The sequence below is a fragment of the Thermobia domestica genome, chromosome 2, assembly GCF_964235325.1.
Source record: "Thermobia domestica chromosome 2, izTheDome1.hap1.1, whole genome shotgun sequence".
NCBI lineage: Eukaryota > Metazoa > Arthropoda > Insecta > Zygentoma > Lepismatidae > Thermobia > Thermobia domestica.
Window position 1 is genome coordinate 252109655 of NC_137455.1, and position 19184 is coordinate 252128838.

The 19184-nt window shown below is 35.4% G+C and overlaps 1 protein-coding gene across 1 annotated transcript in view; it reads right to left on the bottom strand.

The window, feature by feature from the left end:
• Positions 1 to 19184, bottom strand: part of LOC145678448 (high affinity cAMP-specific and IBMX-insensitive 3',5'-cyclic phosphodiesterase 8B-like) — a 1074619-nt gene that overhangs the window by 743575 nt on the left and 311860 nt on the right. The window contains exon 2 of the mRNA XM_081748584.1: positions 18162 to 18859. Within this exon, the coding sequence (XP_081604710.1) occupies positions 18162 to 18312 (151 nt within the window). The 5' untranslated portion in view covers positions 18313 to 18859. The remainder of the gene's footprint in view (positions 1 to 18161; positions 18860 to 19184) is intronic.

Here is a 19184-nt window from a genome sequence, read left to right on the forward strand (position 1 = left end):
CAAATTCTCTCTCATGATCTTTACTCTGGTGGTGCCATCTGTTTGCTATCACTGGAACTTCATAATGAAGTACTTATATTCTACCATGTGTAGCTGTATAAAGAAAAAAAAATAAACTTTTCTTAATAGAATATCAGTTACTGTCTAAAATACTATGGAAAGAATAGGAATGTATTAGTTATTTTCTGTAAGTATTATATATATATATATTATATATATATATATATATATATATATATATATATATATATATATATATATATATATATATATATATATATATAACATTAAAGAATGCTTCCAATAGCCGGCGTGAAAGTATTAGCACTGCTTTGAAAATATTTCACTTCGGATGTAATATCTACCAAAAAAATGCATCTTTTTCGCAGGCTATACCATCTTTTGCCTCTTACTACGAGAAAGAAATCGGTATTCGTACCTTTCTATTAACTCGCGATTGAATTAAATGTTTTAAAGGTTTAAAAGGCCGAATTCCTAACAAACTCGATAAATATATTATCTTTCCCTTTGCAGTTTATAGAAATACGGTATAAAACTTAAAAAGAAGAAAATAAAACTACCTTCTTTCACAGCTTGAAACTTACGGCTATTAGTCATATTTACAGAGTACATGAGTTCTGCTGCATGTCATTATGTGATTCATTGGATCCGTACAGAACTTTTGCCCACACAACCGGTGTTCGAACCTTCGTCGCGCTTTGCTTTTGTTTCTTCATTGATCAGGTAGAAAAGCAAAAAGAAATATATGGTTACAATTTTAGGTGTGGTTTGACTGATTCTGTAACTTTTTTTTTTTTTTTTTGGTCAAATGAAGAGGATGAAGTAGGAATTTTCAAGTATAAAGACTTCTAGTTTTTATTAATAGAAAAATCTAGAACAATGTACACGTGAAAACTAAACTGAGTTCTCTTCAATTATAGTCCATAAACAGCTATGGTCAACGAGATCGATTTCAGTTATGGTCACCTTCAGTTATGGCTTCAATCACCTTTATTCTGGAACTAAGTATAACGAATATTTTTTTCTTTAGAAATAAAATACAGGTCTTTAATTCTAAACAAAACAGACAGCATAGTTCAAAATGTCACTATGCCATTACATATCGTTATATAGATAAATAAAAAAGAAAGTGAAAAATGCTTGAAATTGTCAAAGATAATGCGACAAACATTATGAACAATTGTGCAACAAATTAAGCATTGGTTTATACTAAAATAAACTGCTACGAAGTGCAAGGTATTGGAATGCCGAAACGAAAGGGACACTTCACCTTGAAATGTAAAGATGCCCCACTGAGTGAAGACGCCCCTCCTCGAATTGCTCACGGCTTGTGACTCGTGGTCACAACACTTGCCATGTGCGTGAAAGGGTACATAGTCTTGAGTAAAATCTATGTTAGGGTGACCAAATCGTCAACTAGTAAAACCGGGACACCTTTTATTTCTGGATAGGTTGCTCCCCTAAATATATTTTTTAGCCTCTCCATTCTCTCTCTCTCTCTCTCTCTCTCTCTCTTTGTATCTCTCACAAAACGGTGCAAATTTACACTTTTTCTTTTTAAACCTATTGAAAAGGTTGTGGAATTAGTTAGATAACAAGTAACTATCAGCAGCTAACAATACATGAAATATTTGAAAACATTATTAAAAATATATGAGCGCTCAAATGTCACCCACAGGATTTATAATTACTGTCAGCATCTGATTCCAACTCCTTATATTTGAATTTTCTTACTTTTAAACATTGTTTCATTTACAACTACCGTAGTTTTCTTTTTTACTTTCACTTTTATAGTTCTGTACCTTTGTTCCCCTGTCGTAATGTGTTACACAGTGGCGCAAATCTGTCTTCAACATTGGGGGGAGGGGGGGGAAAGATCGTTCCCACTTTTTTTTTTTTTTTTTTTTGTATGCGATGTTCAACAATGCTGTGGAGGATCAGGAGAGCAGTTGTCTTCAACATTGGGAGGCGGCAAATTTGAGGCTTTTTCTGGGGGACATTAATTTCATCTCACTTTCCTTTGCGGCAATCGGACACAAGTCGTCACATTCCTCAAAAAAAAAAAAAAAAATCTAATCTAATTATTGGGGGTGACAGTCCCCTCCAGTTCCAAGATTGGAGGGGACATGTCCCCCTCATCCCCCCGGGTTTTGCGCCAGTGTTACATCTTAGTCAAATCACGGAAACACTGTACTGTACTGATGACATCGCCTCAACCTTCCACCGCCCGAAACAGAGAGTAAAAACAGTTTGTTTTTATGAGACTTTCAGCCACTTGCACTGTCGTCTGCGAAGTGGGATTTGTAGAGGGAGAGGCCTAGGAGGGAAAACAGTGCAACCACCACATCCAATATCGCAAACGTTGTAATGACGTTGCTCAGTAATTAGACATATTTCAATATAATCACATAGCTTAGAAAATAATAATATAAATTAGGAAATCTTAGCGATTCGAAAGATTTTTCGTACCCAATGTATGTAAATACGGGACATTTTGGCGTCCCGGGGGAATTTTTCGGGACAATCCCGTTATTACAAGGTTTTGACGCTCGCACTACAATTGTTGTTTGTAAACAATCTTCCATCCTAGAGTGAACAGACAATACGGGACGGTTGGTCACCCTACCCTATGTGGAAGTTGCATCGGAGAAAGAAGCTGTTTTTGTTCAGGCCTGTTCACAAAGGTAAGTTACTCTTATTTCAGTGTCTGTAATTTTAGAAAACGAAACATAGTAGTGCTCTTGACGATAGTTAAATAGAAGTATATGAATAAAATTCATCAAATATCATCATAGGTGTACCAGTGTTGTAGCTAGCAAGTTGATATAAGGGGATGCATTACTTTTTCAGGGAGCAGGTTTTCACATATTAAAAGAAAGCCGTGCTCCCCTGTGGTCTCGTGACTAGTACGTGTCTTTTTGGTGCACAAAGTCGAGGTTCGATTCCCAGTGTAAACGCCATGGAAAATTAGAACGATTACGGTGGATTGGATTTAACCCTTTGGGGATCTTATGGTACAATTTGTACCATACGGGGTGTTTCATGGTACATTGCGTTATAACTCTACTATTTTAGCTTTTTCGTCTTTTTTTTGTTGTTTTGTTTTGTTTTTCAAGTCCAGAGGCATTGTAGAAGACATTACGGATCGTTTCACACCTTCCTGTGTCGAGACATAGCAGGTGATGACGTCATAAGTCTAAAATTTATATTTTCGTGTAATACTTTTTTGGGGGGGGTGGTTATGTAAAGTATTTTAGGCGGGCTTATTTTTTCACGTAGAAGATTGAAATTTTTCACAAACATGCAGTCCACCGAGTAGTATTTACCAGATTTTTTTCTTCAGATTTCTGCGTTAAAACAGGGGGGATCCAGAGGGTCAAAAAGTTGAAAACAGGGATATTTTTACCCAAAAATTCCGTTTTTCCTCATTTTCCCGCCTTAGATACATGATGGAGAAAAGCGAATGGTACCGCCTGAAAGGCAGTTCCATTCTGAAGAGAATGATGTGCGACACATGGCCCTAGGATAATTAGGGAAGTGTCAGGGAATTTTTATCAAAATATACTTCTGTATAGGGGAATTTTGGACATTTTCGGTACTATTTTTGTGCTGGCTTATTTTTGCACCTAGAAGATTGAAATTATGCACAAACATTCAGTCCACCGAATAGTATTTACCAGATTTTTTTCAGATTTCTGCGTTGAAACAGGGGGGTACAGAGGGGCTAAACGTTGAAAAAGGGAAATTTTTACCAAAAATCCCTTTCACGGGATTTTCCCGCCTTAGATACATAATGGGGACAAGTGAATGGTACCGCCTGAAAGGCAGTTCAATTCTGAAGAGAATGATGGGCGAAACATGACCCTAGGGTAATTAGAGATGTCTCAGGGAATGTTTACAAATTTCCCTCTGTATACGGGAATATGGGACATTGTCGGTATATTTTTTTGGCGGGCTTACTTTTGCACCTGGAAAATTGGAATTGTGCATAAACATTCAGCCCACCGAGTAGTATTTACCAGATTTTTTTCAGATCTCTGCGTTAAAACAGGGAGGGTCCAGGGGGGCTAAAAGTTGACCCAAAAAATCCCGTTTTTCCTCATTTTCCCGCCTTAGATACATGATGGAGACAAGTGAGTTATACCGCCTGAAAGGCAGTTCTATTCTGAAGAGAATGATGGTCGAAACGTGACCATAGGGTAATTAGAGATGTCTCAGGAAATTTTTTACCTGAGATCATGGTGTTTTACAGTAATTTGGGGCATGGTGGGAATTCCTGATAAAATTTCTCCCGCCCTTGGTATTCAAGATAGAAACTTGAAATTTGGCACACTCATTCAGTATACCAAGTACTATTTATCAGATTTTTTTTAGATGGCTACGTTTACACAGGGTCGTTCCAGGGGGGTTCAAAGTGCGAGAAAAAAATTTTCCGTCCGAAATTTTCCATTTGACATCATTTTCCCTACTCCTGGTATATGGTATGAGCATGCAAGTGGTATCATTTGAAAGCCAGCTCCATTCTGAAGAGAATGAGGTATGAACCATGATCCTACGATAAATAGTGACGATACAGTAGCTGCTTGACTGAAAGTCTAAAAAATAGCCCAAAAGCCCCGGATCTCTTAAGGGTTAAACTGTAGGTTCACTACACGTCACTGCATTAATTAGTCGCAAGAATCAAAGTTTGAAAAAAAAATAAACAAATGATAATAATATGTAAGGTCCACAATTCTTTTTCTCTTTTATTTTTATCCATTGTTTAAAAACGGACTTAGAAAATATACATGAAGAATATTTGTCATTTTCTTGAAAATTTTCTTTATTATTAGATAGATAGATAGCAGACTCAGACCTGCCAGGGCAGGAGGGAAGGAATCCCTGCCGGGGCCTCCTCTCTCTCATATATAATAACGAATATTGAATAACATGGAACGTGAGATAAAACCTGTCTGCTGTGTTGGAGAATAGTTATTCGCAGTTCGATCCGTTCCCAAAGTTCGATGGCCCCTGCATTGAATATAGTCTTGGGGATCCATTATTGGGCTGGAACTAACAGTATTGTAAACTCCTGTTTGGGGCCCTTTGTTTGTGGTCTAGTAAGAATATATTTCAAAAATATGAAGAATGGGGCCTCAGCATCATATTGTCTAAATGTGTATTGGGGTCCCATGAATGCTGAAACGAGACTGGCTTTTATAAATTCCTGCTAGTGCCCTTTGTTAGTCGTTGAAAACTTATTGCAACACCATAAAGAAATAGAACAGGTCCCCACCTTGGGGCCCCATTACCATGCGTAAATGAAGTTGACACCTTTAAAAAGAAAAGCCACCCTTCCATTTCAGATTTTACAAGACACTGTTAAATTTTTACTACTACTACTACTACTACCAATAATAATAATAATAATAATAATAATAATAATAATAATAATAATAATAATAATAATAATAATAATAATAATAATAATAATAATAATAATAATGTGGGTTCCTCCACGTGAGGCTCCTGCCGGGGCCCTATACCCCCCAGTCCAACACTGATAGATAGAAATAAAAGTTATTAATACTAGTGGTGCAAAAGCATAGATGCCTGTTTCTATGATGTTTATGAACACATTTTGAAAAATTGTGAAACTGGGGCATCTTTCCTCAACATGCATGCCGAAGATGCCCCACTTGATGCTTTTTGTAAATGGTTTGAGTTCTTAAATTTACTGAAACAAAATTATCTTTCGAGATATGATAAACAAGATAAAAATCTTCTAATTGATCATACGGTGTAAATTCAACCACCTCACCTCAATTGCAAGAGTGGAAAATGGGTAATAATGAAAGAGTGGGGCATCTTTACCCAAGTTACTCTACATCTTGAATTCGATTCTCGACAGAATTTAACACATGTGAAGAACTTCAAATCTTGAGAAACACAAGTTTGACGTCCCATGGCTATATTATCGTCACGAATTGACTAAACCAGTGAAATTCTGGGAGTGGCTAACAAAACCAGCTCTTGTTTCCCCACTTGTTGATAAATCGACATAACTAATTGCATTATTACTACACGCCTGATTTTAGGTAAAAAGATATTTTTCCTTTGTATATATTTCAGGAAGAACAAATAATGTGAACGTTTCATTAGCAAATGTAGCAACTGATCAAATTTTAAAATGTAAAACATAGCTTACTCTGCCTGTTAGACCTATTTTTGACAGAATCCCCTACATCAAGCTTTGCATTACAAATGGTTTGTGAATATTTTTGAAGATTTTAAAGAATCTTCGTTCCAATACACAGGCGTTGGTTCTGTTTGATAAGAATACAATTTCAGTATGAAGAAAATGGTCCGCCAAGCACCTTCTAGAATATCACTTTTTAGTTGATTTCAAACTCGTTCAGCAGCGAGGCTATATGATACACGAGCTCCCGCCGGGTGATCCGAACCACATGAGCTCCCGCTGGGAATTGAATACCGTTTTCAGAAAATAGTATCTGACCACAGTCAGTTCTTACCTTGGAATTGGAACAAACTTCGCATTATATATGGTATTGGGAAGCAATAATGAAACTGGTTACGTATTTCGTGACCTGGAAGTAGTCAGACCTGTGACTCAGTATGACTCGACAGACGTGGAGACGACGAAAGATCGTCATACATATAGAGCATTTGCATGACACTGTTAATGTAGTTTCGACTCTTCCTGCTTCTCCAGCCGCTAATGCGTGCTCCTTTGGTGCATGTTCCGGATTTGGTTTTCGTTAGGAGATCACTGGGTTTTATCTTGACTACGAGAGATTTACTGCTATTAACCATCCGTCTCCTTTAGCCTGAAGGGCTTAACGGTCGGACATTAAACTAATTTTTCAATTAACGTTCATTTCATTCTTAAATGTAATTCTAGCAAACACTATTCTGCCCTCTCTTATTAAAACTGTAACTGTCTTTCTCTCTTGATATGTGCGTCTGTGTATATCAAAGCAATGCACTGAAAGATAACTACAAGTCTATAAGAGTATAAACGTGTATTACAGTAAGTCATATGATTTTTCTTACAAGGAATCGTCAAAATTTAATCAAGCGAGCTCACAAAACTTGCCCTGTAGGATATAAGAGATACCACTGAACCCAATCAGTGTTTTGTTCAATCTTTCTGCGTAGTATGTGCCCAAAACCGCTGCTTTACTTTTATTATGAAAAGACAAAGTATAGTTATATTTGAAGTATAGCTATAGCTAGAAAAAGTATAGCTATATTTGAAATAGTGAAGACTTGGTAGATTAAGAATTGTCACACTGGGAATCAATCATATGGATATTCGACCAACACCAGTTGATATTATTAATCCTATAAAATGCCGTAGAGCTGATATTTCGGTTACTTCTGGGCCATCGGATCTGTCCGAATAGCTAGGTTTGTTTGGGTTGCCGTATCTATCCGTGTGTGACCGGATCTGAAAAGCAATTCCCGACTTGGATGAAGTGGATAAAAGTCGTGACCAAAGTGATCCAAGTTGCAGCAATAGTAAATAATTTACCAAGAAATAAGGGTGCACGATATCAATAGCAATAAACTTTTGCAAGATGAGCAATTAAAACAAGATAATGTGTATATTGAGTTTAAGTTTCCTTTTTATCGGAAGTTCTTTTCAGGTTAGGTGCTAATGGTAAAACATTACATGAACAATTTAAGCACTGAAAAGATGTTGAGAGAAATATTTAACTAAATCTGATAAAGTTGAAAAAATGTATGGGAAAAAGTGTTAAAGACTATGAATGCAAAAAGTCTGACGCCAGTGTTTTATAAGCTGTTGACAAAATAATGGCTGAATAGGAAAGAAAAATCTTTTGAGAAATAAAACTGAACAGTGTGTCAGCTTCAAACTTAAATTGCTACTGGTGTAACATTATATTCAACCTAAGATACTAAATCTTACAGAGAAAATTCACAGCTTCACTGTTGATAACATAGAAAATGTTGTGTAAAATTCACCACATTTCCCCCCGAGCTCCCCCGGGAATAGAACCCAGGTCTTCCACGCCAAAGGCGCGTACTCTAACCGCTTAGTTACGAATGAGCTCAATACCTAAAAGTGACATAGCGGTTGTATCTGTGTGTTTGATTATCACGGGAAAACGAATGAGCTGTTTGAAATGAAATTTTTGGAAACATTTAGTACTTACAAGAAAATGATTAGTTGGTGCTCACTGGAAATTTGACGTAACTTGGACACAACTTAGAGAATGGTCAAGTATGTCTACACATAAAAGTTCAGGTAGAAGTGAACACGACAAGTGAAGTAATAAGAGTTTGACGTTTTGCACTGGAAGTTATTGAGAAACAGAATTTGATGTGCGCAAACAAAAAATAAAATAAAAAATAAAAAAGGACGTAACTTCTTACAGGATTTGAACACATGAACATCTGATTAGCAGATTATTTATCCCAACCGCTCGGCTATTTCTTACCCGTGTCTAAATTTTTAGCGACACTTTAATTTGTGCTGACCGATTACAGCTGCATCAAAATCTATTTTTTATTGGGTTTCAATGCTAAACTTTACTTCAACCCCCAAAATTCCCTCCGTGTGCACTTCCACCTGAAATTTTGTATTTAAGCATAACTGACCATTCTCTAAATAGTATCCAAGTTTGCCAGCGGGCGCTAGCTGACCATTTCTTAGCTTGGGCTGGGCTTTTATCGTGTTACTTTAATTATAATGAATATTCTAAGAGGGAAAAGAAGGTTTAAAAATGTACGCCCAAAAGTAGATTATCTCATGAACCTCTCACCATAGGAACATGAAACTCGGCATATAAACTTCTCATCAAAGATGTGTGACCACGTGCTGCATTGTTCTCGAAAATTCTGTCTCTAGCAGAGAAAGCGGGCAACTGCTACATTTTAATTTCCTATTTTGTATTCATAAACTTGCCAAAGCGAGGAAACGTTTTAACTGTTTAAAATGAATTATAAACTTAGTAGTTTTATTCACTTGGATCTTCATCGTTACCCATTGAGTGAAATTCTATCCTATTGGGCAAAGGGGTTTAAATATTTCGCAAATAATATTTTCATAAACTTATTCATCTCGTTAGAAGAAGGGGAATTTCAATTAGTTTCTGTCTCCTTTATAAAGATTTTCACAGCCAACCTTTTTAAAGGAATTGTGTATCCTATTTTATGATTTTTAAGATATATTTAAGGCTATTTTCAGCTCATATTAGGAAACTAGAAGCAGAGGTTTTGGAAGCTAAAAATCCTGTTTAATTATGGGTCACATTATTTCAGCGAGAGATCAACTTTTATACCCAGATTTGTAACTTCGATCTATTTTTGGATTTACGTGGAAATTGCTCAATGCATGGTTTTTAGATTAACTGCGACTTTTCACAGATCACAAACCAATCATCTTCCCTGAAACTTATGAGGCCTAAGACTGATCGGTTGGTTGACTGCGAGTTTGGAATCCCTTTCAACACCGATGCAATGTAAGACAGGGACCTACTGCTTAACCTTGGATCCCGAACCAAATGAGCTCCCACCAGGAATACATTTTCTGTTGAGATTGATTCCATAAAATGTTACATTTCTTTTAAATCTTACACGAGTATTTCCAAATAGAATATGAATTTCCAGAACACATACTATCTTTCAACTCGGAAAAAACACTGGTTTATCGATCATTGTCTGATAAAATAGACAGCACGATTTCGTTTTTCAATATACTGAATAGATCTAATGGTAATAAGAATAAAATATATACTAATATTTTTCTTTCCTCTTCTCTGTGTGTTTTCATACATAGACCAGTATTACATTGATCAAAATTTTGTAAAAAGTTGTTCACAATTAAGACATTGATGAGAGGCATTTGAGAGAAAATCTGAGGTAGTATTGCTTTGCTCTCTCGACCTATAGTGTTCAGTGGTGATTCACTGAACAAGTGTTTGTTTGCTACTAGACTTTAAAAAAAAAAAAAAATCATGCTTGCCAGAATTTTATTCAAAAAAGATATAATTGTATTTGTATATGTAAACAGCACCGATAGTAGCTGTTAGATTCGTTTCTTTACGAAAATCTAACAGCACCGATAGTAATGAAACATGATTCAATAAAGAAAACTATACGAAATCTTACTCTGACCTTTAATACATGCCCTCACATTCATTCATTCAGTGGGGTAATTTGTGTCTAGTTTAGTTAGTGTCGGCAAAGATGCCTACGTACAGCTATATCTTTGTTCGATCCGTTTGTATATCATTTAGATATTCTCGAATATAGGTATTCCTAACTGCTTGCTAAAATAAGTGGTTATAAAGTTGGTTTCCATTTGTTATTATCAGCTAATTCTGGTCTAAAACTCTAGAAATAACGGTGACAGGAGCTCATGTATTGATCACATATTACTTATCTAGAAGTTGCCTGGCTAAGCATAAATTCTTTCCACTAATAATCCTTTATACAATAGCATAGTATAACCATTTAGAACTGAAATTAAAATTTCATCACACTAATTTAGTTTATCTGAAATCAAGGTATTAAAGTAGCTTGCTGGTAGAGTTAAACGAATACCTCTGCTAAACATATGACTTCTTTACTGCCATTGGAGTAATATTAATTGACGTACGTAGGTATCTGGATAATGTAGGAATAATTACTCTGTTCTTGTACACAATCTCAAATCGCATCTATCCCTTCACTTCAGCTGCTTAATTTCCAGTTTTTCATATACTTTTAAATCACTACTTTTAATTCTTCTAGCTCTGCTAGGCAAATGGGCTACTGTTTTCAGTCAAGATATCCACACAAGCAAAGTTTAAAGTACTCTCTCCAGACTTTTATGGGAAAAACTGATAGCCTAATGGCATAATTTATGAAGTATGAACAAAATCGTTTCAACCGTTTTCGGTTAAAAATACATTTGAATAATGTACACTGTAAATTATCTAAAATCTTCAAACAACAAGTATTATTTTGGACTCTCCTCTGGCCATGACAAACCAATGGCATTTGACAGGGCACCTCTTGGAAAGGTAAAGTGGCATCTAAGTTGTAGGTAAGGTCAGTCTAGATATACATATACCAAAATGAGCTCCCTTGAGGCTATGTGAGATTTGATTCCCGGCGGGAGCTCATGGAAAAAATGAAGAATCTTTAAGTTTTACGTCCCACGGCTAAAGGAGACGGTAATGATGAGAGTGAAATGGTGGAATGAGGAAAGTGGAGGAAACGAGAGAACCCCGAGAAAACCCACGAGCACAGTGTTGTCCACCACAAAGTCCACACGGCGCAAGCTGGGATCGAACCAGGGACCCCAAGCACCGGAGGTGAACGCTCTACCACTGAGCCACCGCGCCCCCGGGAGCTCATGGAGTTCGCATCTCACATTAAACTGTAGCTCAACATCTATCGGAAGCTCTAACAAAAGTGCTTGCGTTTGGCAAATGGTTGGCAACTTCTAACCATATTTTGCGGTCAAACTCAGTATTTCAATGCAGTTTCTTTCGTTGAGTCTCGTCACCCTCTTCATGTCTTTTAAATCCTAATTCCTTTTTTCATAAAGAAAATTTGACAAGACGTTCTTATTTTTAATTAAGTATGTTTGTCATGGTAATTATAATCATCCACTTAAATGTCGATCTTTTTAGGTAATCAAACGTTTTTCGCTCAGTATCTGGATGAAGCTGCCTTTGGAACTACTAAGCGGTTAGCGTACGCGCCTTTGGCGTGGGAGACCCGGGTTCGTTTCCCGTCGGGAGCTCATGTAGTTCAGATCCCGCGTTAAGCAGTAGGTGCACATTTCGTGTAGCCTCGCTGCTAAAAGAATCGCTTAACTGCAATCAAATTTAAAAAATCGAAATCCTTTGGAACTATTACAGAGTCCAATTTATCTGAAAGAAATTATTTTATCACTAAATTCTGAGAAATCCCAAACTTATATTTCTGTAACAAAATAAACATCCCAAATATTGTAATTTACCACTTAATGAACCTTTGGTTAGCCATGATTTGAACATGGCCGCCATCAAGGCAACTCTTACCATAGACCTAATATTTATCCACCTGCTTTTTATTTATTATCATTAACACAAAATTTACAAGGTGGGGTAAAGGACTAATACATATGCTGCAACAATATTTAATATCCCTGTAACTTTTTACCAATTGCGCGTAAATCAAAATTAACGTCACCATTGTTCTTCTGATTAAATTTGCGCCTTAAATCATGTATCACATGACCCTATTCCTATTTTAAAAACTTAACCTTAATTCAAAATGGCGGATTTCAAGATGGCCGCCGTCAGGTATACCCTTACTATATGACTTCCCTCTAGTCCTAATATGTACCCATATATTTGTTATTCACCTTTTGTCGTTACTTGAGGTCTTACAGAGGTTTTACCTCCAACTGTATGAAGACTATTCTGTACTTCCATGTGATGTTCTGGTAGCTGATCTCCTAAACCCCTGGAGCTTCGCACCTACAACTTCACTGAAATACTGACCACATTTAGTACTACTTTCTCATATGTGTCTGTCAGCAACTCGATTCACCCAAACGTAAGGTTTACTTGTCAGAGCACAAAAAAGGAATGAACAGGCTGCTCCATCTGCCCCATTGAGGAATAACCACTAATAGATACACGGAAACAATTAACCTAATCAAACTAGGGTAGGGTGGGCAATTTGTCTTCTTGGTTCAAAAGGGTATACAAAGAACTGAAAATTAAATATCTAGTGCGAGTAGATAGATTGAGTTAGGACTAGAGTCGATGGAAAATAATTTATTATAGTTCCACGATATATATTAACGTACAAACACAAAATTAACCCGAATAAATAGGGTTTTTTATAGAAATTTTGAAAAATTATTTATTCTTAAAATCTAAATAACTTTTGATATAACCGTACCAGTAACTATGGTCACATCCAAATCGTTAAGCAACTTCGTATTACACACAAGAATCAGAAAGGAACTGTTTGGGAAATAGCTATCAAAAGGCGCTGTATAAACTGTGAAGCAGAAGGTCGCACAGGCAAGCAATCAAGATCAATAAAAGGCAATGTCTGTTCTCAATATCACATTGTCTCCATCAATCATCATTAAGTTCTTTGCAAGGGAAGACTCGTACTTGCAAAACACACACACATATAATTCATTCATAATGCATGCAGATCTCACGTGTCCTTCCTTAATGTTGTTAACTTAGAGTTTAACAGCTAAAATCTTAGAAGCACGACATATAATGCTAGAACTACAAGGCGTCAACGCCAGTTACTAGCTTCTCATTGTTATTAACTTTCCAATAGCTCACTAAGATGCATTTACTTTCACCTAACACGGAAGTACAGAGAACAGAAATTATATATATGATGAAACGAGCTGACATGGTTCGAATGATCTAAGGCATTAGGTTCGTTGCAATACCTATCACTGGTTCGAATCCCCCTAGGGAAAGGTTTGTCCAACTTTTCCAGTCTGAAACTAACCTTGAACTGTATTAAACTTCACGGAAACCAGAAGCATAAAGAAAATTCCATGTTACTCAACGAACTATACAGTAGATAATCATCTTTTACACTAATGAATTAGTGTGGGAATAGACTTTTATTTATTTATTTAAATTGTACTCAATGTCGATTTCTGAATATGCGTCAAGCATCTTTCTCCATTATGTTTTCACTTAAATACAAAATATCATCTTAATTCACCAATCACTTAACTACTCAGGGTGAAGTAAACTAGCTCTTTGAAAAGAGTAGTGCTACAGATATTGGGACGGCGTCATACCAATTGGTGTGAGAAGGATGAGTATTATGACATCTATAGACGTTTGCTGCTGTAAACTTTTCATGTTGTTTATAATCACATACGGTGTTAACTATAAAGTAAGAGAGCATTTTAAACAAAGGTTCTTCAAAACAAAAGCGCTGTTATAGTTTGATGTTTGAAAACAGCCATGGCACCCTGACAATAACAGCCACATCTTCAGATTAGCTAACCTTACACGTGACTTGAAATGTTATTACTAACAAAGACTCATAAGGTACAATTATTTTATATATTATTCGAGAAAATAATGTAAATATTTTAGAGAGATTTACTCATTTTATTTTTGTCATTAAATAGATTTGCGACAGACAGGCGAACTGGGCATATTCCCGGTTACCTGGTAAGTCAGTTTAGCTCTGGAACTACTTAAACCTTCGGCAAAAATTTGAGAATATCACTCCCCACCTCCCCCGCGCGAATAAAGTAAGGTGGAACGTGTAATTGTTCCGGCTGATACAATTCATCAAACAGTTCCTCAGGACGTACCAGTGCACCGCGATACATACGTTGATGCTGCACTACAACATGTGTGTTATGTACTGCCTTTACAACATTTAGTTCTCAATATCTCCTTTAACCTAAAGAGCATAACCGAGGAACGTAAAGCTCGATAATGCTGTATGACGAACAATTAAATTACACTCAGTTGTAAGTAATTCAGCAGTATCTTATTTTAATTTTGAAATACAGTTTATATAAATTTTACGAAAATGATTCGTACAGCTTTAAAAAATATTTATCGAAAATTAAGTACTAAATGTTCAAATTATACGAAATGTTACAAAGTGGTATTCAATATATAATGTCGAAAAGAAAGTGTGTAAAAGGAAATTACAAATCACGTCCACTATTTCAAGAAATTGGTTGCAGAAAATTCTCTTTTTTTTAATTTTTATTTTATTTTATTATTATTATTATTATTATTATTATTATTATTATTATTATTATTATTATTATTATTTTATTTTTATTTTTATTTATTTTTTTTTTTTTGAAGATCTAAAGAAAAATATATTACACAAGTCCACTTCCATCACAAAACTGTCATAATGTTCTCATAATATTATTTTGAAACAGGAGTAAATGCGAATTGAGCAGATTTTAATGGTGAAACTTACGTTAAACCTAAATCTTTTTTATGCGCGCGATTTACGTCAGAAACACAAAGAGAGACGTTTCTTGATGTTACTCAATAATGCGTATAATGTAGTGATGACAGCTATTGTATACCGGAAAGTTGCCAACATTTCAAAATTTGCAAACATTTTGAATAATCAATAAAATATATAAAATTTTATTATGCTTCTAATTGAAGTAGAATCAAGGATTTGATTTGAAGCTTTCATATTGTTTTCATCTTTAATAATAATAAAATAATGTGTTCCTGTCTGTGTGCATATCTGTTATGAGCTCTTCGCATAGAATGAATTCACCTAGAGCCACCAAATTTTATGCACAAATAGGTGTTTATCAGATTTAATCTATTCCCCCCGAAGCCATGTTTCTTGTGTTCGACTCAGGGTTATTTGCGGAGAATCAAAATGAGTGCGCGTTTCTCGCTGTTTCTAAGAAAGCCTAGTCTATATGCAACCAACATTACCTATTGGTTATGAGGACTTACCTAACAACGGAGAATAAATAGTTGGGAAATTCTTTAATGACATCAATCTTCTTTTCTTTTTATCCAGGTTTTACATTAAGACTAGGAGTGACAGGTGCTTACTCTCTTCATCCAGGATCTGAATTAAGACCCGACAATGACGGGTGCTTACACCTAGTGGGCAATAAGTTTGTATTAACTTTTATTTCTAAGTTGAGTTCGTAGCTTTAATAGAAAAATAAGAATAGAAAATCCTCAACTTGTCAGAAGGATGAGCTGAAAATTGATACTGCTCCAGATTAACATGGACGTATAACCGACAATTGTCTCCTGAGAGGAAGGAATGAGGATGTACCATCATCCGCGATGTTTATACTCAAAACTCTGCTAGCTGTTAGGATTATTTTCAACACGATATGTCAATATAGTTTTTTTTTTATTTTAGTTCTGTCACTTTTCTAATAAATTTACGTTACATAAGTTTTCATCATGAACGTTTAAAAAACTTGTCTTTTATCGAAATTCTCGTTTTTAAAATGGCTTCGTAAATAAACTTTGAAGAGTTATGACTGCAGTAAATATCACATTAAATGATATCACTTATCATCTGGTTACGGAAATTTAAGTATCAAAAAGAGTCTGGCCTAAATGAAACACCGTTACGTAACTTTTGGTATCGCAGTGAATGCTAAGGTTTGTACATTAAAAAAGAAAGAAAGAAAAAGAAAATACAGGACAATTTTTCATCACAACTAGAAGGTATAATGAAAAGGCATCCAGTCCTTAGATCTTCTGCAAGAACACGGCATTTTAAAGGAATAAAGAAACAATAAAACTAATTTCAATTCACAGTAGATCAGTGTAGTTTCAAGTTACACGTGCGTAATTATTCCGTATCTACTAGTGACACTAATATCGTAGCATAAGAGAGTTGCAAATTGGTATGCCATTTTTATAACTATAGCTATAAATTTCTTGGCAATTAAAGGTTCTAAGTTTGAGAACCAGAACATTAAGCACAAATTAGGATAATTCTACGTCCCGAAAAATTTTGTCCGGATGCCGGGACACAATCTCTCTATAAGGGACAATCCCGTAAAATACGTCTAGTGAATGAAAAGTTTAATTTATGACAAGCGTGTACTATTAATGGTGCATTTTTACAAAGCAATGGAAAATTACAAACTAGCATACTGATCTAGACAATAATGCAAAGTTGGTATAACGGAAATAGCTCATAGTAATAACGTACTCTAATATAAAATTAATGCTGCTTTCTGCAGGTCATTACGAGAACTTAACGAATCGTTCTAACAATATTGTAACTCATTTTCTAGAGCAGTAAATAATAAAACAATCTGTATTTTTTTATTAATTCATTCTTGTGCTATCATAAATTCATTAATTCATCGGTGAGAGAGTTGAATATTTATGTTCCATACAAAGGATTGCTACTGCAGTAAGTAGCAGTTTATTAATTTCCATTAATGCGCATTAGAAAAATCACAGACTTATTGTCAAGATATTTCTTTGTTTTTAGAGATTAGGTGGACTTTTTTAAACATGAACCGACTTCAAAAAGTCGCCAAAAGGAAGATAATAATAAAAGTGCTAAAAGGCAGAAAATAATAATAAAGCGCTTAAAATTAAGAAAAAAATTATTACTATCATTAATAAAACAATTTTGAAGTCGTGGCAAGCCAAATAAATTAATGCCTAATATTTGTAAGGCGATTTTATGATGTATTAACGTTAACGAACAACTTAAAAAATGTATTTTGAAGATATTAATGTTCCAGCATGATTCAACTTACTTTATTTCAAAAGAATAACGCAACTGATTCAAACGCTGTATCAATTGCATTTAACCGACTATTAATTGCATTACGTAGATAAAATTAATAATGGTGAGTACCTTGATACTATATTTGCCTTGTTAGGATGACTGCAATGTTTGAGTTTATGTACTATCGCACTTAGATAGGCTAAACTTGTTCTAATAAATCACAGTGCACGTATAGATGCGAAGTGCTGTATGTATGTTTCTGAAGAATATCTAGAATATCTTTTATTTCTAATCTCCATTTAACATTTCAATAATAACTTACGATATGTTTTATTTGGTTGTTGCATATTTCAGGTGAGATATGCTCAGCCCCAAAGTTTAGTTAAAATTATAATTTAATTTAAATTCATATTAAAATTTAACTAATTTGTAATTTAGTTAAATTCATATTAAAATATATTAGGATAAAATCTTGGCTTAGACGAAGTATATCTGAAATTTGTAGCACACTTTATGCATTTATATCTACTTTCCGCATAGTACGTAGTCTGCTTCGATGTTACAGAAACACGTAAGGTGTATGTTCATAAGAACATTTCTTTAAAATTAAAAATGTACTGAGTATGCTTTGATTTTTGAAGAATCATTATTCTCAGCATATAAATTACCCGAAAAAATTAACAAAATTACGCTAGAGTAGTGTGCAATGTTTCAAAGCTTGATAGTAATCGGTAGCCTTCTTGCCAGCGTATTATACAGAAAATCTACCAGATATGCTATTTTTTTCTCCGTATTGTCAAATAAAGAAAAAGGAATTTTTTCTGTTATTGTAAACTAAAAATTTGATTATTTTCTTTTGAATTAGAAACTAAAGTGGAACAATGTGATGTTGCATACAAAAAGATATGTCATGCACATACCTGCCGATGCATCCAAATCCAACTTGAGGTTCTCATGACCAACTGCAGTCGTTTGATGGTTAAAAGTAGAGTATGTGGAAGGGCTCTCGTCTGTCTCTTTACAGAAGACCACGCCGGTCTGTGAGACGTGAATACTGGGCGTACAGCCCATCGCGCAACGGCCGAAGCCTAAAACACCATAACACCATCCGCAAGCTCTCGACACAGCACGCGACACCCCACGCGCACAAGTCACAACAGAGGACGACGAAGAGGATAAACAGTTACACAGTACGGGCACTACAGCAACGGGCTGATGAGGGTCGTCTTTTCTTCTTGCTGAGGCTGCTGCTGGTATTGCAGATCCGCGACGATGAACTTGCTTCTCTTCTGCAACAAGAGGCGTATCAGAAGATTGATCTCTTCCTTCACCGCCTGTTGCTGGAAGCTGCTCCAATAATGGCTTAGACGACGCCAGAACGGCCAAGAACCCTGAGCTATGAGAAGCTTATTCACATTCCACGACATTAGATCCTCATCAACATCGTCACCACTCAGAGGACACTTTACGACAAGGCCCCCTTCTATTTATTCACTTCCTCACTTCACCATTGCTACAACAGTCGTATATCACTCATGCTACGACTTCCCTTGTCGGACAGACAGTTCTTCTGCATCATGTAAATGAGCAATTAATAGCTGGAAGCAAGTGTGACTCCCTGCAACAGAAGAAGAATCAAGAATCAGACGCTATGATTACCAACTCCAATACTTAACACAAAAACTTTATATTATATGTAACAAAAACAGATATATTTATTATATATTATGTATATGTGCAGTGATTAATGCTGTAAAAATTTTACTTCTTGTTTTAAACGGACATGAAGATGAAACAAGCAATCTTCAATCTTTTAAACATTGAACAGCAACTACAATTACTAATTAAAACCAGTCACTAAAAATCTATACAGGGTGGCCCAGAAGTAAGTATACAGTCCTGTACTGATCAGATCATGGCATTTTATATCATTTACTTATTAT